Source organism: Somniosus microcephalus, chromosome 1, assembly GCF_052327205.1.
Source record: "Somniosus microcephalus isolate GS21.2 chromosome 1, FLI_Smic_1.0, whole genome shotgun sequence".
NCBI classification, from domain to species: Eukaryota; Metazoa; Chordata; class Chondrichthyes; order Squaliformes; family Somniosidae; genus Somniosus; species Somniosus microcephalus.
In genome coordinates this window covers 133497970-133525287 of record NC_140987.1, presented here as the reverse complement: position 1 = coordinate 133525287, position 27318 = coordinate 133497970, and the positions used below count along the sequence as shown (strand labels likewise).

Genomic DNA, 27318 nt, shown 5'->3' with positions numbered 1-27318 from the left:
AGTTGCTGAAAGTACGATACTAATGTTTCCATACCTTAGCAGCTGTAAGTGAATTCGGGTCCAGGTCAAGATGGGCGGGGCTGAGTAGTTTCTCCATAATGGATCGATTACTTGTCTGAGTTCCCTTCTACGGTTCGAGTCGTAGCTGGCTGTTCCCAAAATCACCCAAAGCGTGGAGTCGATATCAAGTTGATTAAATTGATGTAATAAAACTCACTGCGCACTTGGTTTGAGCATAAAGCAAGGCTTTAATCAACTTGTTTCAGAACATGGAGGTCTAGTTGTATCCACCAGCTCGTCTTTACAAAATGTCCCTGGAAAGCTGGGGCCAACGCCCGAGTATTTATTCTCCTTGGACGACGCCACCAGCTGGCCGTCCAGTGTTATTTCATAGGGAGTTTCTCGATGATGAGATTTATGACACTGATTATGCTTTAAAACTGTAGCTCTTTAATAAAAGCCTTACAACTTCTAAAGCCCTGTTGGGTAATCTGTGTGTGAGCCTGTGATTCTAATCTTGCAGTTCACCATTACTCTCTGATTCCGATCACTTAGCTAATTGCGTATCTATGCTGCCACTGTCCCTTTTATTCCATGGGCTTCAACTTTGCTGGCAAGTCTATTATGTGGCACTTTATCAAACGTCTTTTGGGAATCCATGTACACAACGTCAACCGCATTCTCCTCATCAACCCTCTCTGTTACCTCATCAAAGAACTCAATCAAGTTAATTAAACACGATTTGCAGGTTTTCCTTAATTAATCCACATTTGTCTAAGTAACTGTTAATTTTATCCCTGATTACTGTTTCTAAAAGCTTCCCCACTACCGAGGTCAAACTGACTGGCCTGTTGTTGCTGGGTTTATCTTTACACACTTTTTTGAACAATGGTGTAACATTTGCAATTCTCCAGTCCTCTGGCATCACCCCCATATCGAAGGAGGATTGGAACATTATGGCCAGTACCTCCGCTATTTCCTCCCTCAATTCCCTCATCATCCGAGGATGCATCCCATCCGCTCCTGGTGATTTATCTACTTTAAGTACAGCCAGCCTTTCTAATACCTCCTCTATCAATTTTTATCCTATCAAGTATCTCCACTTTACTATGTCTATGGCAGTATCCTCTTCCTTGGTGAAGAGGAGGCCAAATATCAGGTTCTAGTTTTCTCTCTGCTTGAGTGCCAAATAATTCAAATGCGCTTAAATATTCTTTGGTGACTGTTTTGATGTCTACTAATCTCTCCCGCTTAGATTTTCCTAGTGGGTTCAGCCTCCCCACTATTTCCACTTTGGAGGCATGTATCTCCATCAGAGATGTAAAAGTACCCAAGTGATGATGAATGATTTCTCTCCATTATAGAAACGCTCCTGTTGGGCAGATGCTTACTATGATTAGGCACTGTCAAAGATCCATTTGTTTAGTTAAATTTGAGACACAAATTGCAAAAGTAGAGTGTAGAAGATGTATTGGAAAATGAGATACACAGTGCAGAATGGGAACAGAAGAACTATTGTCAGTGATGAAAGCACACAAATTGATAAAAAGTGACAGGCAGCTCTTTCTCATGAAAAATCTTGGACATGATTACAAACTGCACTTCAAATATTACATGATTACAAACTGCACTTCAAATATTACATGATTACAAACTGCACTTCAAATATTACATGATTACAAACTGCACTTCAAATATTACATGATTACAAACTGCCTTTCTGCATTGTTTCTAGCACTGTTTTTTAAAAACCCAGTTTTTACAGAATCTCAAGGGAACCCTATATGAAATGATTTGAACGAAAATACCTCAAATCCAAGATGTTAATACTTTTTCAGATGTTTAGCATTTTTGTGAAACTGAATTATTTAAAAAAAGTAGGTAAGTCATTTTGAGATGAAAAGAAAACCTTCAATCTGAAACAGCAAAAGGCTAGGAACGCACAAATGCATCAGAAAAAAAACAGATGAATGTCCTGATGAAGCATATGAGCCGCAACCTTAACTTGATTTTTCTCTTTTAGGTGCTGGTTGACCTGTACATTTCCCGCATTTTCTCTTTTTAAATCAGCTATAAGTAACTTAAATCTGTTGTTGTAAAAACATAACTACTTACATTCAGATTACAGAAAAATATGATGCCGAAGAATAAACTGACCTTCGAGATGTAGCTTCAAATGCTCTCGGATGTATTGAAAGCTTAAAAAAAAACATACCCTTTGAGGACTGTTTCATTTCTGTGCCAAATGCAAACATACCTTTTTTTTTTACTTTGATCAAAATTTGTTACAGACAAATTCCGTTTTTCTTTTTTTGTTCAGCATTGCAATTGTGCAGAATATAATTTTTGTACGAGCATGCATTTCTCAGCCATTTTGTGCTTAGAGTTAAATGTACAAAATACACTTTATTTCACTAATTGGGGCAAACGTGAAGTACTACTGCATTAGTTAGAGCCATTTAGTGTGCTCCTGCCATCCTATCTCAGAGAGGAAATACATTATTATGAAAAGACATGTATTTCTGCTCCTAACTAATTGGAGGTAATATCAGCAGCGGCAGAACCTTCCACGATTTTCAAAAAAAAAACAAGGTGTGGCATCACAGGACAGCAGGTAGGTGATTGGTTGGTGAGTATTAAGGTTTTTTTCTCTCTAAACTAAGACAGTGGGTTAAGCTAGGAGCGGGAAATTATAACATACTACAGTATATTAAATTTATAGCCTAACTAGTTAAACTAATTAATATAACTTTAAATAATTGTTGAATAAAGACTTTAACTAATTAAATAAATAAAATAAGGCTAGACTAAGATATGGCAGGGCAGGTTGTGTGTTTGGACTGCAGTATGTGGGAGTTTGTGGACAGTGAGACTGTCCCGAGCAAACACGTCTGCAGGAGATGTCTCCATCTCGAACCTCTCCGGATCAGAGTCATTGAGCTGGAGTGTGAGTTGGAGACACATCTATACATAAAGGAGGGGGAAGAATTTCAGGAGAGTTTTTATCCACAATGCAGTCACACCCCAGAGGAAAGCACAGGTTCAGGAAAGGGAGGGAGTGACTGTTAGGGAGACGGGTAGCGGGGATTTAGGAGAGGTCCCGTAGACACTGGTCCTGTCCAACAGGTACGATGTACTTGCTACCTGTGAGGACAAGGAGAAAGACGGCAGGGAGGACAGCCACAATGCAGACCAAGGCACCATGGCTCAGAAGGCTGTCCAAAGAGGGGTGAGAGCAGACTAGAAATGTGGTAGTGATAGGGGGACTCTATAATTAGGGGGGCATATAGCGTCCTCTGCAGCCAAGAACGAGAATCCCGAAGAGTGTGTTGCCAGGGTAAGGGATATCTCACGGTGGCTGGAGAGGAACTAGGAAAGGGAGGGGGTAAATCCAGTTGGCGTGGTACACGTTGGAACAAACTACATAGGTAGGAACAGGGAGGAGATCCTGCTGAAAGAGTATCAGGAGTTAGGATCTAAATTAAAAAGCAGGACCTCGAGGGTAATAATCTCTGGATTATTGCTCGAGCCACATGCAAATTGGCATGGAAGCAGACAGATCAAGAAAATTAACACGTGGCTAAAGGGCTGGTGTGGGAAAGAGGGGTTCCTTTTCATGGGACACTGGCACCAGTACTGGTACAGGAAGGAGCTGTACCGATGGGATGGGCTCCACCTGAACCGGGATGGGACCAGTGTCCTAGCAGAAAGGGTAAATAGAGAGGTGGCAAAGGCTTTAAACTAGTAAGATGGGGGGAGGGATCTACAAGAAACATAACCAGCCTAAATATGAACAAAACAGGAAAAGAGAGTTTAGGAAAGAATAAAGTTAGGGAGGACATTGATGGCAAGGGAATTTTTCTTTTATTCGTATATGGGATGTGGGCGTCGCTGGCAAGGCCAGCATTTATTGCCCATCCCTAATTGCCCTTGAGAAGGTGGTAGTGAGCTGCCTTCTTGAACTGCTGCAGTCCATGTGGTGAAGGTACTCCCACAGTGTTGTTAGGGAGGGAGTTCCAGGATTTTGACCCAGCGACGATGAAGGATCCGCGATATACTTCTAAGTCAGGATGGTGTGTGACTTGGAGGGGAACGTGGAGGTGGTGGTGTTCCCATGCGCCTGCTGCCCTTGTCCTCTAGGTGGAAGAGGTCGTGGGTTTGGGAGATGCTGCCGAAGAAGCCTTAGCGAGTTTCTGCAGTGCATCTTGTAGATGGCACACACTGCAGCCACGGTATGCCAGTGGTAGAGGGAGTGAATGTTTAAGGTGGTGGATGGGGTGCCAATTAAGCGGGCTGCTTTGTCCTGGATGGACTCGAGCTTCTTGAGTGTTGTTGGAGCTGCACTCATCCAGGCAAGTGGAGAGTATTCCATCACACTCCTGACTTGTGCCTTGTACATGGTGGAAAGGTTTTGGGGAGTCAGGAGGTGAGACACTTGCCGCAGAATACCTAGCCTCTGACCTGCTCATGTTGCCACAGTATTTATGTGGCTGGTCCAGTTAAGTGTCTGGTCAATGGTGACCCCCCAGGAAGTTGATGGTGGGGAATTCGGCGATGGTAATGCCATTGAATGTCAAGGGGCGGTGGTTAGAGTCTCGCTTGTTGGAGATAGTCATTGCCTGGCATTTCTGTGGCGCGAATGTTACCTGCCACTTATCAGCCCAAGCCTGAACATCGTCCAGGTCTTGTTGCATGCGGGCATGGACTGCTTCATTATCGGAGGAGTTGTGAATGGCGCTGAACACTGTGCAGTCATCAGTGAACATCCCCATTTTTGACCTTATGTTGGAGGGAAGATCATTGATGAAGCAACTGAAGATGGTTGGGCCTAGGTCACTGCCCTGAGGAGCACCTGCAGCGATGTCCTGGGGCTGTGATGATTGACCTTCAACCACCACAACTATCTTCCTTTGTGCTAGGTATGACTCCAGCCAGTGCAGTGTTTTCCCCCCAGATTCCCATTGACTTCAGTTTTACTGGGGCTCCTTGATGCCACACTCGGTCAAATGCTGCCTTGATGTCAAGGGCAGTCACTCTCACCTCACCTCTGGAATTCAACTCCTTTGTCCATGTTTGGACCAAGGCTGTAATGAGGTCGAGAGCCGAGTGGTTTTGGCGGAACCCAAACTGGGCATCTATGAGCAGGTTATTGGTCAGTAAGTGCCGTCACTTTGCTGATGATTGAGAGTAGACTGATGGGGCAGTAATTGGCCAGGTTGGATTTGTCCTGCTTTTTATGGACAGGACATACCTGGGCAGTTTTCCACATTGTCAGACAGATGCCAGTGTTGCAGCTGTACTGGAACAGCTTGGCTAGAGGCGCGGCTAGTTCTGGAGCACAAGTCTTCAGTATGATAGCCGGGATATTGTCGGGGCCCATAGCCTTTGCTGTATCCAGTGCGCTCAGCCGTTTCTAGATATCATGTGGAGTGAATTGAATTGGCTGAAGAATGGCTTCTGTGATGGTGGGGACCTCAGGAGTAGGCCGATATGGATTATCCACTCAGCAATTCTGGCTGAAGATGGTTGCAAATGCTTCAGCCTTGTCTTTTGCACTCACGTGTTGGGCTCCACCATCATTGAGGATGGGGATATTCATGAAGCCTCCTCCTCCAGTTAATTGTTTAATGGTCCACCACCATTCACGACTGGATGTGGCAGGACTGCAGAGTTTTGATCTGATCCATTGATTGTGGGATCGCTTAGCCCTGTCTATAGCATGCTGCTTCTGCTTTTAGCATGCATGTAGTCCTGTGTTGCAGCTTCCCCAGGCTGGCACCTCATTTTTAGATACACCTGGTGCTGCTCCTGGCATGCTCTTCTACACTGCTTATTGAACCAGGGTTGGTCCCCTGGCTTGATGATAATGGTAGAGTGAGGGATATGCCGAGCCATTAAGTTGCAGATTGTGGTGGAATACAATTCTGCTGCTGCTGATGGCCCAGAGTGCCTCATGGATGCCCAGTTTTGAGCTGCTAGATCGATGCTGAATCTATCCCACTTATCACAGTGGTAGTGCCACACAACACGATGGCAGGTGTCCTCAGTGTGAAGACGGGACTTCGTCTCCACAATGATTGTGCGGTGGTCACCATTACCAATACTGTCATGGACAGATGCATCTGCGACAGGTAGATTGGTGAAGACGAGGTCAAGTAGGTTTTTCCACTCGTGTTGGTTCTCTCACCACCTGTTGCAGGCCCAGACTGGCAGTTATGGAATAAAGAGAGTTATAGAACAGGAGTGAAAAAAGATGGTTAAACATAAAGTGAGAGGAAATCCTATTAAAAATGAGTTAAACTGTCTGTCCAGCAATGCACACAGTGTCCGTAATAAAAAAGGGGAGCTGGAGGCAATCATGCGTTGCGAGGAACCAGACATAGTCGGGATTACTGAGCCATGGCTAAAGAAAAATCAGGACTGGGAAGTAAACATTGCAGGGTATAACATACTTATAAAAGATAGGGAGGGAAAAAGCAGAGGTGGAGTAAACATAGAAGATAGGAGCAGGAGTAGGCCATTCGGCCCCTCGAGCCTGCTCCGCCATTCAATGCGATCATGGCTGATCATTCAATTTCAGTGCCCGGTCCCTGCTTTCTCCCCATACACCTTGATCCCTTTAGCCTTAAGAAATATATCCAACTCCTTCTTGAATATATTTAATGAATTGGCCTCTACTGCCTTCTGTGGTAGAGAATTCCACAGGTTCACCACTCTCTGGGTGAAGAAATTCCTCCTCATCTCTGTCCTAAATGGCTTACCCCTTATCCTTAGACTGTGACCCCTGGTTCTGGACTCCCCCGCCTTCGAGAACATCCTTGCTGCATCTAGTCTGTCCAGTCTTGTCAGAGTTTTATAAGTTTCAATAAGATCCCCTCTCATTCTTCTAAACTCCAGCGAGTACAAGCCCAACCGTCCCAATCTCTCCTCATACGTCATTCCTGCCATCCCAGGTATCAGCCTGGTGAATCTTCGCTGAACTCCTTCCATGGCAATAACATCCTTCCTCAGATAAGGTGACCAAAACTGCACACAATACTCAAGATGTGGTCTCACCAGGGCCCTGTACAACTGCAGCAAGACATCCTTGTTCCTGTACTCAAAACCTCTTGCTACGAAGGCCAACATACCATTTGCCGCCTTAACCGCCTGCTGCACCTGCATGCTTACCTTCAGTGACTGGTGCACAAGGACAACCAGGTCTCATTGCACTTTCCCTTCTCCCAATCTATTGCCATTCAGATAATAATCTACCTTCCTGTTTTTGCCACCAAAGTGGATAACCTCACATTTATCCACGTTATACTGCATCTGCCATGCTTTTGCCCAATCACCCAACCTGTCCAAATCATCCTGGAGTTTCTCGGCATCCTCCTCACAGCACACACGCCCACCCAGCTTTGTGTCATCTGCAAATTTGGAGATATTACATCTAGTTCCCTTGTCTAGATCATTAATATATATTGTGAATAGCTGGGGTCCAAGGACCGATCCCTGCGGTACCCCACTAGTCATTGCCTGCCACTCGGAAAACGACCCATTTATTCCAACTCTTTGCTTTCTGTCTGCCAACCAGTTCTCTATCCAAGTCAATACCTTGCCCCCAATCCCATGTGCCTTAACTTTACACGCTAATCTCTTCTGCGGGACCTTATCGAAAGCCTTCTGAAAGTCCAAATACACCACATCCACTGGTTCTCCCTTATCTATTTTACCAGTTACATCCTCAAAAAATTCCAGTAGATTAGTCAAGCACAATTTATCTTTTGTAATTCCATGTTGACTTTGTCCGATCCTGTCACTGTTTTCCAAGTGCTCTGCTATTACATCTTTTATAATGGACTCTAGCATTTTCCCCACTACCGATGTCAGGCTTACCGGTCTGTAATTCCCTGCTTTCTCTCTACCACCTTTTTTGAATCGTGGGGTAACATTAGCTATCCTCCAATCCATGGGTACTATTCCAGATTCCATCGAATGTTGGATGATGATCAGCAATGAACCTACTATTTCTAGGGCCACTTCCTTAAGTACCCTAGGATGTAGATAATCAGGCCCTGGGGATTTATCGGCCTTCAATCCCATCAATTTCCCTAACACCATTTCCCTACAAATACTGATTTCTTTCAGTTCCTCCCTTTCATCAGGCCCCAGCTGTACTTATTAGGGATAACATAATGGCAGTAGAAAAAAATGACGCAGATATCAACAAGGCAAAAATAGAATCCATATGGATAGAGATAAAAGATAATAAAGGGTCAATCACACTAATAGGCATAGTCTACAGACCACCTAATAGTGGAAGGGAGGTGGACAAATTAGGGAAATGAGTAAAAAACATAGAATAATCATGGGGGATTTCAACTACCCCGATATTAATTGGACAGAAGAGGTAGGTAAAGGGGATAAGGGAATGTAGTTCCTACAATGTGTACAGGACTCCTTTCTAACCCAATATGTAAAAAGGCCAACAAGGTAGGATTTGCTATTGGATTTAGTAATGAGGAATGAACCAGAGCAAATAAGAGAAGTAAAAATAGGGGAACATCTCGGCAATAGTTACCATAATATAATACGCTTTAAGATGATAATTTAGAAGGACACAAGTATAACGAAAACGATGTTAATAGATTGGAAAAAAGCTGATATTTGAGGGGCTGAGAATAGAAGTTGGGGAAAAAAATGAGCAACAATATTGGCAAACAACGATGTAGAACAGCAATGGGAAACATTTAAAACGGTGTTCAACAGAGTGCAGGAAAAATATATTCTGCTAAAAGGAAAACAAACTAAACACTAATGAGACTCCATGGATGAATAAAGCCATAAGGGAACAATTGAGGTTAAGGAAAGAGGCAGACATAGACAGCAGGGGAGTACATGTTAAGGGAGAATACGAAAAGATTAGGAGAGAAGTCAAAAGAAATTAGGGAGGCAAAGAGGAACTATGAAATTAAATTATCAAGGAACATAAACAAAATAGTTAAATATTTTATGGACACATCAATTAAAAAAAAGATTGGGATGGGAATAGGGCCATTAAGGGATAGACAGGACAATACCACAGGTAACAATATAGAGATGGCAGAAATATTAAATTATTTTGCTTCAGTATTTACCAGGGAGATACAACAGGTGGACATGACATTGGATGATGAGATCAGCAATGAGATAAGTGCACTTAAAATAAAAAGGGGATGTATTAAATAAACTAATCAAACTCAGAGGATAAAACCCCTGGTCCAGATGGATTACATCCACACATTTTAAAAGAATCTAAGGAAGAGATGGCAGAAACATTACTACGCATATTTAATAATTTGTTAGAAAAAGGTGTAGTGCCAGAGGACTGGCGGATAGCTAACGTAATGCCTATATTTAAGAAGGGGGATAGAACATGTCCAGGGAATTATAGACCAGTCAGCTTAACATCGGTGGTAGGAAAAATAATGGAATCCCTACTAAAGAAGAAAACAGAAGAACATCTAGAAACCAAAAATATGATAATGAATAGTCAGCATGGATTTCAAAAGGGAAAGTCTTGCTTGGTCGACCTTATTGAATTTTTGAAGAGGTAAGAGAGTAGACAATGGTAATGCAGTAGATGTAATTTATCTAGATTTTCAAAATGCCTTCGATAAGATACCCCATAATAGACTGATGAACAAGGTCAGAGAATGCAGAGTCAGGGGACAAATAGCAGAATGGATTGCTGGCTGGCTTCAGGACAGAAAGCAGAGAGTAGCAGTAAAGGGTAGCTATTCATAGTGGCAGAAGGTGGGTAGCAGTGTTCCACAAGGATTAGTGCTAGGACCACTGCTATTCACAATTTACATCAATGATTTAGACTTTGGAATCAAAAACACAATTTCTAAATTTGTGGGTGACACCAAATTGGAGGGTTAGTCAATACTGAGGAGGACTGCAACAAATTACAGAAGGACATTAATAAACTTGCAGAATGGGCATATTATTGGCAAATGAAGTTCAACACAGATAAATGTCACGTATTACATTTTGGTAGGAAGAATAGGGAGGTCACCTTTTACTTGGAGGGTGCGAGTCTAGGTGCGGTAGAGGAACAAAGGGATCTCGGGGTACAAATACACAAATCACAAAGTTGCAACACAGGTTAGCAAGGCCATAAAAAAGCAAACCAAACACTGGGGTTTATTTCTAGGAGGTATAGCATTGAAAAGTAGTGAAGTTATGCTAAACCTGTATCAAACCTTGGTTAGACCACACTTAAGAGTACTGCGTAAAATTCTGGTCGCCATGTTATAAAAAGGATATAGAGGCACTGGAGAGGGCGCAGAGAAGATTTACACGGATGATACCAAAAATGCAAGGGTATACATATCAGGAAAGGATGAACAGGCTGGGTCTCTTTTCTCTTGAAAAAAGGCTGAGGGGTGACCTAATATTTAAAATTATGAAAGGTTCTGATAGAATAGATACAGAGGGTGTTTCCACTTGTGGGGAAGAGCATAACTAGAGGCCATCAATATAAGATAGTCACCAAGAAATCCAATAGGGAATCGAGAAGAAACTTCTTTACCCAAAGAGTGGTGAGAATGTGGAACTTGCTACCACAGGGATTGGTTGAAGTGAAAAGTATAGATGCATTTAAGGGGAGGCTAGACAAGCATGAGGGAAAAGGGAATAGAGGATTATGCTGATGGATTTAGATGAGGAAAGACAGGAGGAGGCTTGTGTGGAGCATAAACGCCGGTATTGACTGGTTGGGCCGAATGGCCTGTTTCTGTGCCGTATATCCTATGTAATTCTATGTAACTCACTATTTACACCATTTCTTATGCTAAACATATAGAACTCACATAATTTACTAGTGTAAGCCTTAAAGGTTTGTGGTCTCGTTCACATTTCCTATTTCTGATAATTATATAAGCAGACCCACAATAGAAAAAAGATCTGCAGTTGGTCACAACAGACTGCTGCACCGAAACAAGGCTTTTACACAGTGACAGTTTAAAAAAAATAATCAGGTTTCCAAACAAAGGGACGTATAATTATGCATCAGTGTCATAATCTTACTGCTTCCCATTTGCTAAATATGCTATCATTTGTCACCAGCATGAGACAGCACCAAAAGCCATTTACAGGAAGCAGAATAATGATCAATCAATTTTACATCTAATTTGAATTACATTAGCAGTTTGTGAAGAAACTAATGACCAAATGGAAAATAAACTTAACCCTGGATTAGGACGATGATACAGACATGATTGTTTACAAGACACCATTCAGAATTGCTGAATACTTGCTAGGGTGAAACTTATACGTATTCAAGCGATGCATTTTCTCCAAGAACAAGTTCAGTAGAAATTTCAGTATTTTTATTATAATTTATTTTTTTGAAGGGCAACCACCCAATTTTTCTTAAACATACAGAGCCATTTTCAAGTGGGAAAGGGTGAGGGGAGGACAAGAATGGGGAATCAGGACGAGGAGCGGGAGGGGAGGAAGGGAAGAGCAAGAGGCGGGAGCGATATGGAGGAGGGAAAGAAGAGGGTGGAGGAGACAAGGAGGAAGGGAGAGATGAAGAGATGGGGAGGAAGAGATGGAGGAGGAGTGGAAGAGAGGAGAGAGGAAGAGACGGAGGAAGAAGGGAGGGAGGAGAGGAAGCAAGAAGCGGAGGGAGGAGAGAAGGAATGGGGAAGGAGGAATGGAAGGAATGGGGAAGGAAGTGGGAAGGAGGAGAGGAAGAAAGAAGGGGAGGGAGAAAATTTAGGGGAGAGCAGAGGAAGAGAGAAGGAAGGGGACAGAGAAAAGAAAGGGAAGAAGAGGAACAGGGAGGGAAGAAAAATGGCAGAGGAAAAGGGAGAAAACGAGGCAAGGAGGAAGAAGTGGGTGGTGGGAGGGGAGAGGTTATGGGGAGGAAAAGGGAAGCAGATGAAGAGTAGTAAGAGGGAGGGGAGATCTCTTCCCCAATCTGCACTGTTCTGGGATTTCCTAGTTTTTTTCCTGAGGATACATAACCGGGCCTGTCCCAGATTTTTGCCATAAATGAGACAGGATGGGGCATTCCTGACCTCCTGTCTATTGTTTCTGTGTGAATGTCTCTCGAGTGCCCCAGAAGATGGGTACCCGAATAATCCTGGCATCGTAGTTTGCGCCCAGGCCCCTGCAGACCCAAGAGTTCATGGGGTAGTCTGAAGATTGAAGTTGACTGCTGACTAGGTATCTCCTCCAGCCGCAACCAGAAGGCCTGCAGTTGTGCTATGACTTGGTGCCTGATTTTCAGCTGCAAGGCTCTGCCAGCAGGTGGGGGCTGCGCCTGGATCACGTAAATGGCTGAAGTTTAGAAAAATGGCACACTCCCCATCCTCTGACAGACACAACGCAAGTTGGGACTCAGCGGATGCCCATAAAAGGAAAATCTTCCCTCATTAGTCCACCATTATTATTCAAGAACTGTTCATTAAACACATCAAAAACATTTAAAAGATCATATAGGCTGGCATATTTTTATGGCATTTATCATTAAAAAAATCTCATATCACCATCAAATTACCATGCAGACAATAAAAGTACAGTAAAAAATGATATCAGAAAATACAGATACACCAAAATGTTAGAGAATTATTTTCTCCATGGCGGAATTAATAATAAAGCATCCTTAGGACAAACAGGTTTTACAACAAACAACCAGATACTTCAGTTTCTGATTTGTATGAAATTGAAATCAATGTAGAGTTGATTTAAAAAACAGCATCTATTACAATCACTAGAGACCTTTGAAGTTTGGCAGAGGAAGGCATATTATCATCTTACATGTTATTAGGATGTGAAGTGGACTAGTTGTGATCATATTAAACACTGCTAAAGTCTGAAACCGAGATCTTTCTACAGGTGAAACTGCACCACATCTGGGGACAATACTGTTCCTAAATAAATTCTAGGAAAACTGCCACAACTTAATATTATTGCCAAGTACATCTTTGAAGCTCATTTTTCCTGTAATCCAAACAGAAGACACCAATTTTTGAAGCAATATGGCAAAATGCCACTTCACTTTTGTTCACTTTGTGTGGCTTTCCTTCTGTACGTGAAAACTTTATGACCCTCAAAAACTAAACTCCCACTGAAACTGCAATACGCAGCCACGTAGAGGGCCAATAATTTAATTAGCTTGAATTAACCACGTTCTTAAAAAGAAGTTGCATATGCTTAACATACCAAAACCTCACGAATTCCCTCCCATGCCCTATGCCAGACTATAAAAGCAATTTGTTAATGTTCCTGAAGAGGAGTGAAACTAGTGTATAACACAGTTATAATCACAGATATGCGTGAAATAAGTGCAGACTTTAAAAATGCCCTTGTGTACTATTTATGTAATGATTTATGGTGTTTATTTTAAATGGCATTGTAATGAGTTCTCAAGAAACAGGAATCACTTCAAATGGAGGAGCCTTGTGCTTAGCTGAATCTTTATATATTTTTAATTCATCGGGTTCTCCCTACAGATATTTCTAGGCATTTTATTGGAAATAAAGCAGTATTCCAACTGATTAATAATGCAACCTTTGAATTTGGTTCTAAAACTGTGTTCAATACCATTTTTAACAATCTGACCAATTACCACCCCACCAGCCTACAAGCAAACAACAGCAAAGTGATGGAAGGTGTCATTGACAGTGCTACCAAGCTCCACTTACTCACCAATAACCTGCTGACCTATGCTCAGTTTGAGTTCCGCCAGGAGCGTTCAGCTCCAAACCTTATTACAGCCTTGATCCAAATATGGACAAAAGAGCTGAATTCCAAAGGCAACGCGAGAGTGACTGCCTTTGACCTCAAGGCAGCATTAGACCGAGCATGGCACTAAGGAGCCCTAGTAAAATTGAAGTCAATGGGGATCAGAGGGAAAACTCTCCACCCGCCCTCCTGTATGCTTCAGAGACATGGACAATGTACAGAAGGCACCTCAAAGCACTGGAGAGGTGCCACCAACGCTGCCTCTGCAAGATCCTGCAAATCTATTGGCAGGATAGGCGCACCAACGTCAGTGTTCTCGCTCAGGCCAACAACCCCAGCATCGAAGCATTGACCACGCTCGATCAGCTCCGATGGACGGGCCACATCCAAAACAAGCGCTCTACTCGGAGCTCCGACACGGCAAGAGAGCCCCAGGTGGGCAGAGGAAACGCTTCAAGGACATCCTCAAAGCCTCCTTGAAAAAATGCAACATCTCCACCGACACCTGGGAATCTCTGGCCCAAGACCGCACAAAGTGGAGGAGAAGCATCCGGGAAGGCACCAAACACCTCAAGTCTCTTCGCCGGGAGCAAGCGGAAGCCAAACGCAAACAGCGGAAGGAGCGCACGTCAACCCAAGCACCCTACCCACCCGCCCCTTCAACCAGCGTCTGCCCCACCTGTGACAGAGCCTGTAGGTCCCGCATTGGACTCATCAGTCACCTGAGAATTCATTTTTATAGCGTGGAAGCAAGTCATCCTCGGTTCCGAGGGACTGCCTAAGAAGAAGAAGGTTCTTCAGCGAGTGTCTCACCTCCTGAATCCCCCAAAGCCCTTCCACCATCTACAAGGCCCAAGTCAGGAGTGTGATGGAATACTCTTCCCCTTGCTGGATGAGTGCAGCTCCAACAACACTCAAGAAGCTCAACACCATCCAAAACAAAGCAGCCCGCTTGATTGGCACCCCATCCACCACCTTAAGCATTCACTCCCTCCACCACCGGCGCGCCGTGGCTGCAGTGTGTACCATCTATAAGATGCACTGCAGCAACTCGGCAAAGCTTCTTCGACAGCACCTCCCAAACCCGCGACCTCTACCACCTAGAAGGACAAGGGCACTGTGGGAGTACCTTCACCACACAGACTGCGCCAGTTCAAGAAGGCGGCTCACCACCACCTTCTCAAGGATAATTAGGAATGGGCAATAAATGCTGGTCTTGCCAGTAATGCCCACATCCCAGGATCGAATAAAAAAAAAAAGTACTCCTCCAAAAAAGTGTTTAACAGTACAACTTTTAAAATTCTGCTTTTTATATTCACATCAAATGTACAAAATATTGCACACAATGGCCCAGTAATTCGGGTCCGGGGCTTGCCGCGCGTGCAAGCCCCGTATATGCACTTACCCGACGCGCTGACATTTCACCTCCAGGGACGCCTGCAATTCGAGTTTGAAAAAGAAGAATCCCGGGCAGCGTCTGACGTCACGCCGCCCAGGAGTGCAGCCAGCGCGAAGCCTGGAGCGCGCTGTGCAAGTGAGACACGCCCCTTGAGGTCTCAGTTTAATAGGACACGCCCCCAATGTTTCTCACAAGCTGCTAAGCATTTTTACATGCAAAGCAGCATTTTAAATAGGTTTTTGGTATTTTTATGAAGCTTTTGGTAACTTTTATAAACTTTTAAAAACGTTTACATTATTTTGAAGAATCTGAAGTAGTTTTAAACAGATTTAAAGCAATTTAAAGACTTTTAAAAGCCCTAAAATAATTTTTTTTATTCCATTTATTTATTTACCAATGTCGTCGTCATACATGTCTTCACACTGTTCCCTTTGGCGAACTGTATGAAGTGGTGGAAGGATTTATGGCCGTGATTAACACTCATTCCGTGACCGTAACCATCTTTGAACCAGTCATTAGGGTGGTTAGTCCTATGGCGGGAGGGTTTTACGGGCTCCCACAAGCTATACAAGGAGGGGGGACCACCCACACCCACGGACGCAAATATCCCACTGGATGTCAACCCAGAATTTAGAGCCGGAGCTCCGACTCCACTTGCCGGGACTGTCTGGAGCGGGGTTCGAAACTCTACCCCGTCTGGCCCAGCGGCGGGGATCCTACCACTACGCCAAAGGCCCAATCCGATTAGCAACGTGAAATGGCTGGAATGAGCACAATTCACGACATTAAAAGAACTCACAATTGAACTGATGATGACCTCAGCAATCTCCTCAAGGAGGTGGAGGCGCAGCGCCTGCTCATCATTGGTAATGAGAAGTCAAAGGTGCCGCAAAAAGGACAGATGATAGCTTGGTCTTTCAAGTGGCAGCATAGGGCTCCAGTCACGGGGGAGGGAAAAGGCGCAGGAAACGTATGGGTGTCACCTTTTGCGCGAGTGTGCCTTTTGCGTAGCGGTAAGCATCCCCGCCGCTGGGCCAGAAGGAGTAGGGTTTCGAACCCCGCTCCAGACAGTCCCGGCAAGTGGAGTCGGAGCTCCAACTATAAATTCTGGGTGGACATCCAGCGGGATACTTGCGTCCGCGGGTGTGGGTGGCCCCCCCTCTTCAGATGGGTTGTGGGAGCCCGTAAAACCCTCACGCCATAGGACTAACCACCCTAATGGCTGGTATGAATATGGTTATGGTCACGGAAGGAGTGTTAACGTGGCCAGAAATCCTTCCACCACTTCATACAGTTCCCGAAAGGGAACAGTGTGAGGATACGTACGACGATGACCTGTTGCGCAATGCACCTCCTTGGACCCTCAGTCGCAGATGCGAGGGGGCAAATCGTGCAATTGTTAAATTTTTCATTTTATTGACATGTAAAATGTTGGCCCAGTAATTCCCTTCCAAACGCGCGAGTACGGCCGGGGTACTTACGCGTCTGTCCGGAGGAAATGACGGTTTTCAGCATGCACAGCGCATGCGGGGAAAACCGGTATTTCCTGTCCTCTGAACGAAGGGGTTCAGAGGCAGAACGCATGCGACTGTACAGGCAGCGCGTGCGCAGTAAAATTCGCCGCTTTCATTCATGCTTTCAGTGAGGTCAAGTCCTTACAACTTACACATGAAAAAAGCATGAGTACAGTTGCTCCAGAGGCTGCGGTTGTTTGGGAAAGGGATGAAAGTTATTTTAAGAAATGCTGAGGTAAGTTTTAAAGTTTATTTTTGTTTTTTAAAACGGGTTTTCAGTACTGTAGGTAGAAGGATCAATTGTGGCTATGTGAATTGAATTTGCTGTGTTTATTAAATGTGAAAATGACTCCAACATTTTTAAGAAAGAAACTTTTCATCAGTAATATATTCTTTTAAGTAATTATGTATGTATGTCTGTATATATTCCTTTGCGTGTATGTATATATTCCTTTACTTATGTGTATGAATGTATGTATTTAATTATGACTTTCAGAGAAAGTAACTTATTGGAAAATCATAATTAAAAACATACATTCATACACATAAGTAAAGGAATATAAAACATACATACATATACGTAAAGAAATATATGCGGACATACATACATAATTACTTATTACTGATGAAAAGTTTCTTTCTTAAAAGTGTTGGAAATGTTACATTACTCATTTTAGAACACTCATTCTCACATTCAATTCACACAGCCACAATTGCTCCTTCTACCTACCGTACTGAAAACCCGTTAAAAAAAAAAAATTTAAACTTTAAAACTTACCTCAGCATTTCTTAAAATAACCTTCCTCACTTTCCCAAACAAAAATATTGCCTTTCAAAAGCTCCACGATAAAATATATCTTCCTCCGCAGCCTTGAAACAATTTTACACATGCTTTTTTCAAGTGTAACTTTTAAGGACTTACCCTCACTGAATCCATGAATGAAATCGACGAAGTTCACTGCGCACGCGCTGCCTGTGCAGTCGCACGCGCTGTGCCTCTGAACCCCTTCGTTCAGAGGACCAGAAATGCCAGCGTTCTCCGCATGCACGGTGTTTCCTGAACGCCGGCATTTCATCCGGCCAGATGCGTGAGTACCCAGACTGTACTCACGCATTTGGACCCGAATTACTGGGCCAATAAGTGACCTAAAATTAAAATATCTTATAAAGACCTTCATGATTCCACCTTTCTCATGTTCTATAGATATTTTAAAGGATGATTGATTACACTTAATAATGTGCACCACACTTGGGATACTGTGCACAGTTCTGTTCTCCATATTACAAAAAGGATCTAGCGGCACTGGAGGTGCAAAAATGATTTACATGGATGATGCAAGAACAGAGAGGCTATAACCATCAGGAACGACTGAACAGGCAGGGACTCTTTTCCCTAGGAAAAAAAGAGAACACTGAGGGGTGACTTGGCAAAGGTCTTTAAAATGATTAAATGGTTTGATCGGGGATAGTGAGAGAAGATTCCACTTGTGGAGAGTCCAAAACTGGGGTTCATAAATATATCATTACTAATAGATCCAATAAGGAATTCAGGAGAAACTTCCTTACCCAAAGAGTGGTTAGAATATGGAACTTGCTACCACATGGAGTAGTTGAGGCAAATAGCATAGATGTATTTAAGAGGAAGCTAGATAAGTAGATGAGGGAGAAAAGAATAGGTTATGCTGATAGAGTTGGATGAAGTGGAGTGAGAGGAGGCTTGTGTGGTGCATAAACACCAGCATAGATCAATTGGGCCAAATGGCCCGTTTCTGTGCTGTAAACTCTATGCAATTCTATGCATTATTATTTTAATAAAAGGAAACAATGGGACCTAGTGAATTTGCATTCCATAATAACACAGAATATCAAGCCGACATATTCCACATTATAAAAAAGCATCCCCTTAAATGCAAATGTTCTCAATGGCTTCCAAAAGCTATCATGTTTTCTTACAGAACATCGGCAAGTTAAAATCCACTTTAAAGATGAAGATTTTAGTATCTGAGCATCACTGCAGCCTCATAACATTATTTTTTTTTAAAGGGAGAGCAAAGAAATGACTGAATGTAAATACAGGACTAATATACAGGGCATCCAACAAAAGGTGGCAGCAATGGTTCACTTTTCATACCAATAATTCTCTGAACAGTTTTGAAGTTTATTATTAATGCACGTGTTCACAACAGAAATTCCACAGTCAGAATACATTGGAACAAGTAAACACTGTTGAAATTGACTGGAATTCAACTGCGAAACATACAGCAGCATAATAGTCAATATCCATGCTAAGTTTTTAATGACTATTAGTTTGACCTATCAGACCACAGAAATATATTTTGAAAGCAGGATGAAAATTCCCAATGTCATACAATAATGATGCAGCAAACACTTAACTATAGTGGGAAATATCAACCCTCACACACTAACATGTTCCATATGCCAAAGTTCTGAACTTAGAATTTCTGCTGGCCATAGTTTAATGGAAAAAGTGAGTGTACCATGCATTTTTCTACACAAATTTATTTAACTTCAATTTTATCAAATTTACCTTCCAGGATAAACTTTCCTTAAAAAAGAGAAAAGTGTGTCTCTTTGCATTAAGTGAATTTAAATGTGTTCTTGAAATTTACTGCTGCATTTTTGCATCATTAGTATCAAGCCTAGCAGTGTTAATTTTTAAATCAGAGTCACCCACAGTAGCAGCCATCGACAAGAAACAAAATAAACCGAACTTTTAGGTCGTCACAATTTTGGTTAAAATTACAACTGAATTAAGTTACGAGTGGTCAGAAATGGACAAATCTGGTGCACAATTTGCACTATAGATTTCAATTGGCCTTGGTTAAAACTTTAAAAATAAAACATTTCTGAAAACATTAGAACTGTAAAATTCACTAACACCAATTTACCTTATTGTGGTCATATTTGTACTGTATTTTGAGTGTATCCATTGCTCTGATCATAGCCTGCATGGCAGTGAAGATATTCTGATAGACCAACTTTGTGAAGCCTCGTTTGTCCTCATCAGAGTACCCTGTTCCATGGATGATTCGCATCTGTTTGATGAATGTGCTCTTGCCACTTTCTCCAGTGCCTGAGAAAACAAACCAAAGCAGTACAGGGTCAACAATGTTGATTTTTACTTAGCAAATCTTCTTCGGAATTAGAAGGTATTTAAAAAAGGAATTACACCAAATTAAATCAGATTAAAGCCAATTACAAGAAAATAAGTAAAGAAAGCATGTGAACAAATAACATGGCCATCTGAAAAGTGTTTAAGTCTACCTAGAGGTGTTGAATGACAGAGACTGACAAAAATCCTCTCCACAACATGAATGTGTACTGAGAGTTTAATCATTTTCAAGTACATCGTATACACTAGCTTACTGCAGTCACCATTGTTTTGACAGCCGCTTTAAATTAATACATTTTTGAAGTCTCTAAATCTCTAATATACTTTTATTTTGGTATATAGTCACAAAATATTCATCAGGTTTGGATTGTGTGTCTATCATGAAAGTATTATATTTCAGTATTATAAAATGAAAAACTAAAAACCTTGTTACTGAGGAATTATAATCCTGAGACAAGCAATGCAATTTAGTTTTAATTGTCAACATTCTGTAATAATCACTCTGCACAACTATTATATCCCATTACTGACTGAAAAGAATTGTACTTGTTAATTCAATATTCATAAAACAATTACCTAAAGTATTATGCACATATATTGCTGCATTGAATTCAACTCTAACCATAAAACACAAAATTCATTTACTACTTTTGACAATGTTCCAAGAAAGACAAAGTTTGCAATTATTTTGCACTAAATGGATGGTAATAGATTTAATATCTTGATCTACATCTGAGTATATTCAAGACTGAGATAGATTTTTGGACTCTAGGGGAATCAAGGGATATGGAGATCGGGCGGGAAAGTGGAGTTGAGGTCGATGATCAGCCATGATCTTATTGAATGGTGGAGCAGGCTCGAGGGACCGTATAGCCGACCCAGGCTCTTGCTTCTTATGTTGTTATGTTCAATGTGTTTGGGACCGAGAATATTCCAACAAAAACCTCACCAAAATTGTAATTGCTGCTAATACTAATGCAGAACTTTATACAGACTGAAGTAATAAGTGGCAACATTTTTTTTTAAAAAGAGTGGCTTGTAGAATACACTACACTGAACGTATAAACAAAATAAAAGAAAACTTTATTCAATTCGCATCAGGGCCAGAAGGATATGGTCACAAATACCCTGGCGTGCCACACCTCATAAGAGTGAGATATAGGGCTGCATGCACGAGTTCCAACTTTCATCTGAACTCTGGTATCAAGGAAACTTGAATTGTTTGTTAGAGACCAGGAAATATTCAGATAGGGCGGGGAACCAGAAAGGAAAAACAAAATCAAAATAAGCAATCACACTGACCAGGATGCTCACACACACACACCTCCTGACAGCTAGCTCTAGAGTAGCCTTAGGATTCCTGGGAGGTGGTTTTCAACCCATGCTCTGAAGAGAGTACTATGGGAGAAAAATAGAAGTACTTTTTGGAGCAGAGGAGGAAAATGGTCTCACCCATTTTTCCCCCCACTCTGTTCTGAGCCCATCTGACTGAGGTATTCCTTGTGCCTCCAGTTGGCAGCGTTCCCTTTCTATCTTGCATCCAGCTTCCAAAAGAAAGCAAGGGATTGTTATTCAGAAAGAAACCTAACCCTATCATTCATAGAATCATAGAGTTATACAGCACAGAAAAGAGGCCCTTCGGCCCATCAAGCCCTGTCTAATCTAATCCCATTTTCCAGCATTTGGTCCGTAGCCTTGTATGCAATGGCATTTCAAGTGCTCATCCAAATGCTTCTTGAATGTTGAGAGAGTTCCTGCCTCTACCACCCTTTCAGGCAGTGAGTTCCAGATTCCAACCACCCTCTGGGTGAAAAAGTTTTTCCTCAAATCCCCTCTAAACCTCCTGCCCCTTACCTTGAATCTATGCCCCCTTGTTATTGACCCCTCTACGAAGGGGAAAAGTTCCTTTCTATCTACCCTATCTATGCCCCTCATAATTTTGTACACCTCAATCAGGTCCCCCCTCAGCCTTCTCTGCTCCAAGGAAAACAACCCCAGCCTGTCCAGTCTTTCTTCATAGCTGAAGCGCTCCAGCCCAGGTAACATCCTGGTAAATCTCCTCTGCACCCTCTCCAAAGCAATCCCATCCTTCCTATAGTGTGGTGACCAGAACTGCACACAGTACTCCAGCTGTGGCCTTACCAGCATTTTGTACAGCTCCATCATAACCTCCCTGCTCTTATATTCTATGCCTCGGCTAATGAAGGCAAGTATCCCATATGCCTTTTTAACCACCTTATCCACCTGTTCTGCTGCCTTCAGGGATCTATGTACATGCACACCAAGGTCCCTCTGATCCTCGGTCTTTCCTAGGGTCTTACCATTCATTGTGTATTCCCTTGCCTCGTTAGTCCGTCCAAAATGCATCACCTCACACTTTTCAGGGTTAAATTCCATTTGCCACTGTTCCACCCATCTGACCAACCCATCTGTATCGTTCTGTAGCCTGAGGCTTCCCTCCTCGCTATTTACCACCCCACCAATTTTCGTGTCATCTGCGAACTTACTGATCATACCTTTTCCATTCACATCCAAATCATTAATGTAGACCACAAACAGCAAGGGACCCAGCACCGATCCCTGCGGTACACCACTGGACACAGGCTTCCAGTCACAAAAACAACCTTCCACCATCACCCTCTGCCTTCTGCCACTAAGCCAGTTTTGGATCCAATGTGCCAAGGCACCCTGGATCCCATGGGCTCTTACCTTCCTGACCAGTCTCCTATGTGGGACTTTATCAAAAGCCTTACTGAAATCCATGTAACCCACATCCACTGCACTACCCTCATCCACACACCTAGTCACCCCCTCGAAAAATTCAATCAAATTGGTCAGACATGATCTTCCCTTGACAAAGCCATGCTGGCTATCCCTAATTAATCCTTGCCTCTCCAAGTGGAGACTAATTCTGTCCCTCAGAATTTTTTCCAATAATTTCCCTACCACAGTACACCATCAAGATCCCCCAGCCAAGTAGAGAATGGAAGCGGAAATTAATTAAGCAGTTAAGTCAAGCGCAGCAAAGGTGACCCAAAGTGGGTCATGGGTTATATTATATCACAGTTTTAGATTATTGAGAAGCGCTACAGCTTAAAAAACATATTTTTAAACAAGAGGTTCCTCTTGACCGGAACTTAGTGCCAAAGATCAGATGGAGAAAAGTCTGTATGTGGAGCACGTGGAGCAGAGGTTCCCAAACTTTTTTTTTGCCGAGCCCCCCTTTGGAGATTCATGTCCTGTTCACGCCCTCCTCCCTTTTTCTAAGAAATGGTATTTTGTAGTCCCCAAGATGATGGCAGAGTTCAATCCTATTGGTTTCCAAAACTGGGAAAAAAAAGTTTAAAATGCTCACCTTTGCCTTCAGTCATGTGGGATGTGTGCCTTAAATAGCCAATTGCTTCAAGGGTTTCTACAGTCATGCAGCAATCAGGAGACACCACAGAAATATCTTTCACTTTAACTGATACAGCCTCGCAGAGCCAGAGGAGGCGATCTTAGCACAGTGTGGATGTTTGAATCCCCGACAGTTTCCAGAAACAGGCATCAGACCTCACAGAGCAGTTTCTGATGCAGAATAACAGGTTACTCTTCTGCCTTCCTGCCACTGTCCCAAGCTTAAATCCCTCTTGGATAAGTCCACAGCTACCTCTCAGCATTTTCTGAAGGGTTCATAGAGGCATTAGTTGTTGCCTCCTTATGAGCAGCAACCCAAACTGCCCTAGCCTCCGCTTTTGCTAACTTTCCCACTCAGCATGCCCACTCAGGGCTAATCTCACCAACCTTGATCCCGTTCCACTCACCAGGTCTCACTCAGACTCTACCAGCACACCGACAGTCACCATTCCTCTCTGCAATTCCATTGAGAAGGTCTGTTCACTTACCAACAAGACACTTGTCATCCACAACCTTATTGTGGGCAACTGCACTGATATGGCTTTGACAGAAACTTGGCAAACAGGCAATGTTCCCCTAAATTTTTTTTGGGTGCGCAGCTCCTTCGAGGGACTGGGCCGCCCATTCATGCACGAAACTTAACACTGAAAAAGCCGGTCCTGGGCTGTGCAGGACCAGCAAACAGTTGTAGGGAACATTGCTCACAGGACGTGACACCTTTCCCCTTATTGAAACCTCACAGCCTGGCTATGCTTTCCACGACATGCCCCGTCCAAAATGCTACAGTGATGGTGTGCCCCTCATTACCAAATCACACCGTGGGCTCTTCCTCTACTCCTTCTTCAAGCACTTCAATGTATTCCATCCATTCGCATCTCTTAAAATCCCTGTTCTCTACCGCCCCCTCCACCCCACCAAGCTTTTCTTTGAGGTATTCGCCTTCCTTCCTCCCCCCAGCCTCTGCACTAATGACTCCTTATCTCGGAATTTCAATCTCTATGCCAACTCACCTTGCCCTCTACTAGGATTTCAGTTCACTCCATATAAACTATCCTACCCATAATCGTAGCCAAACCCTCGATCTTGCCATCTCACGCGGCTGGTCTACTCCTTTGGTCTTAATTACAGAAAAGGCCATCTCCAACCAATTCCTTGTATCCCTTGCCACCCCACTTCCTTCTGCATTCGCCCTGGAAAAAAAAAACACTCAAAGTCACTTACAATTGCACTTTCAAGCCGCCAACCACCTAGTCTTTGGTCCTCCATTCTGCAGCCACTGAGCTGCTCAATCACTCCTTCTCAACCCAACATACCTTCATCTCCAATACAACCTTTGCAGTCTCCCACTGCTCGTTCACCTCAGTATGGCCCCCATTTTCACTCCCTTAAGTCTAAGGGGCAGAGACTTAAATGCATATGGCATGCAACTGGCTTAGCTGTTCATTGCCAGATCTAGCTGGACCACAAATGCTATCGGGCATCATTCTCCTCTGCCAAAATTGCTCACTACTCAAGGATTATGCTGGCAAGCACTTTTTTTCTCCTTTACCAACCATTGTCTTAACATCGGTATGATAGCAAAATACTTCAGATGCTGGAAATCCGAAATAACAACAGAAAATGCTGGAAAAACTCAGCAGGCCAGGCAACATCCGTGGAGAGAAAATAGAGTTGACGTTTCGGGTCGAACCCTTTTTCAAAACTGGAAAGGAAATGAAATAGATCGAAAGGCAGGGCTGGGAGAGAACAAAAGAAGTGAACAGACATTAAGAGGTATTCAAAACGAGATGAGATGGTGATAGGACTAGTGGAGACAAAAGACGGCTCCAGATTAGGTGTGAAATGTTCTGGCAGAATGAGAGACAGCTGCCATGTGGGAGAGAGAAAAAAGGGGGAGGGGGGGGGGGGAAGGGCCAAAACAAAGATGTGGATAAAATATAAGCAAAAATGTAATGGGGGCCGAGGTTATGATCTGAAATTGTTGAACTCGATATTGAGTCCGGAAGACTGCAGAGTGCCTAATCGGAAGATGAGGTGCTGTTCCTCGAGTTTACGTTGAGCTTCCGTGGAACAATGCAAGAGCCCGAGTATGGTGAGGTCCGAGTGGGAATGGGGCGGTGAATTAAAGTGACAGGCGACCGGAAGCTCGGGGTCCCCCTTACGGACTGAACGGAGGTGTTCCGCAAAGCGGTCACCCAATCTGCGTTTGGTCTCCCCAATGCAGAGGAGACCACATCGTGAGCAGCGAATACAGTATACTAGATTGCAAGAAGTACAAGTAAATCGCTGTTTCACCTGGAAGGGGTGTTTGGGGCCCTGGACAGTGGGAAGGGGGGAGGTAAAGGGCAGGTGTTGCATCTCCTGCGCTTGTACGGGAAGGTGCCGGGCAAAGGGGAAGGGGTGCTGGGCGTGATAGAGGAGTGGACTAGGGTGTCTCGGAGGGAGCAGTCCCTACGGAATGCTGAAAGGGGAGGGGAGGGGAAGATGCGTTTGGTGGTGGGATCACGTTGGAGGTAGCGGAAATGGCGGAGGATGATCCGTTGAATGTGGAGGCTGGTGGAGTGAAAGGTGAGCCCTATCGTGGTTCTGGGAGGGAGGGGCAGGGGTGAGGGCAGAAGTGCGGGAGATGGAATGGACACGGTCGAGGGCTGTTGAATGAGCCAAAATTTTCTCCAGATAATAATTGGGAATATCAAAGCCATCATCTTCAGCCTCTGCCAACTCCATACCTCTGACATCAATTCCATCCCTATTTGCGGTCACTGTCTTAGGCGGAAACAGACTGTTAACTTTAACATCTTCTTCAACTCCAAAGAGCTTCCAACCCTACATCCTCGCCATCATAAAGACCATCTGCTCCACCTCCACCCCTGCCGTAGTCCAATTTGCTGCTGAAAAAGTTAATACACCTCCAATATAAAACACTCATCCTCATGTTTAAATTCCTCTATGGCCTCTCCCCTTACTATCTCTCTAACCTCCTACAGCACCCCCAGAATTGCCTCCCTAAACTTCTCTGCTTCTCCACCTCTCTCTCTTCCTTAAGACCCTCCTAAAATCCACCGCTTTTGCTTTTGTTCACTCCTACTGATATCTCCTTCTTGGTCTTGGATCCATTTTTTTCTGACTAAACTTTGTAGTCACGCTTGCCAAAGTTCTTGGACTTAGCCAAGTGCGGGGTCTTCCTACAGGGAGCGAGCTTGTACTCCAAATTGGGCAAAGTTTACATTTACTACATTACAACAGTGACTACACTTCAAAAGTACTTCATTGGCTGTAAAGCGCTTTGGGACGTCCAGTGGTTGTGAAAGGTGCTGTATAAATGCAAGTCTTTTTGTGTTTAAATTTCTCAGTAGCTTGGTTTGGAGACTCTTAAAATTTAGTTTCTGCACATTAGCTACCTGGCTGATACAAAAAATAAAATAACTAAATTTTTCCATAATTTGTTTCAATGCACAGAAAGACCAGAGTTTCAATAACAGATCATCTTTCTAACCTCGGAGATAAGAAGATGTTGGCACAAATTAGCAAGCCAGTCCATCATGGCAAATTTAAATCTTTTTCACCTTAAATACTCTTAAAATTTAATTCCAAAACAGAAACGTTAATACATTTCAAACTAGTATTCAAGGACAAGGACTGAACTTCATGGATTGCTTTAAATTCATAGCTGGCCTTATACAAAGGTAAATGAGCAATTGTGACTTAAGAAAAAGCAGAAATGGTGAGTGGTGCAAAAATATAGGCAAGTAATTAGTGTACATTCTGTCATTACAAGAATACAAGCTGCAAAATATAGGGAGATATACAATATCTCAAATTCTACATTTTGGCACTTTGATAAAAGAATGCTGCTCCTTGTTCATACAGTTGTCTTTAGAATTACCACAAAGAACAGAATTGACAAAAGATAAAGCAAAGACTGCCATAACTGTGACTTAAGGTGGTGACACTTTGTCTGATTGTGAAATGACTGAGGATTTCTCCACCTTACTTTATTTTAGTTGTACAAGGGATATTTTTCTCTCTTCTGTATGTCCCAGGGCCAAGAATATAGTTATGACTTTTAATCTGTTTCTTATGTGTGCGCAAATTCACTTTTTTTCCCTACCAGATGTCCTTTCCACTCCGTGCATCCAAAAAAAATACGTTGT

At 43.1% G+C, this 27318-nt stretch overlaps 1 protein-coding gene across 2 annotated transcripts in view; it reads right to left on the bottom strand.

Moving 5' to 3' along the window:
• LOC147124364 (guanine nucleotide-binding protein G(q) subunit alpha-like) overlaps nt 1-27318 on the bottom strand; it is a 246758-nt gene that overhangs the window by 126295 nt on the left and 93145 nt on the right. For both annotated transcript variants that reach the window (XM_085985802.1, XM_085985793.1), the window contains exon 2: nt 19545-19729. In XM_085985802.1, coding sequence (XP_085841928.1) covers nt 19545-19729 — 185 coding nt within the window. The remainder of the gene's footprint in view (nt 1-19544; nt 19730-27318) is intronic.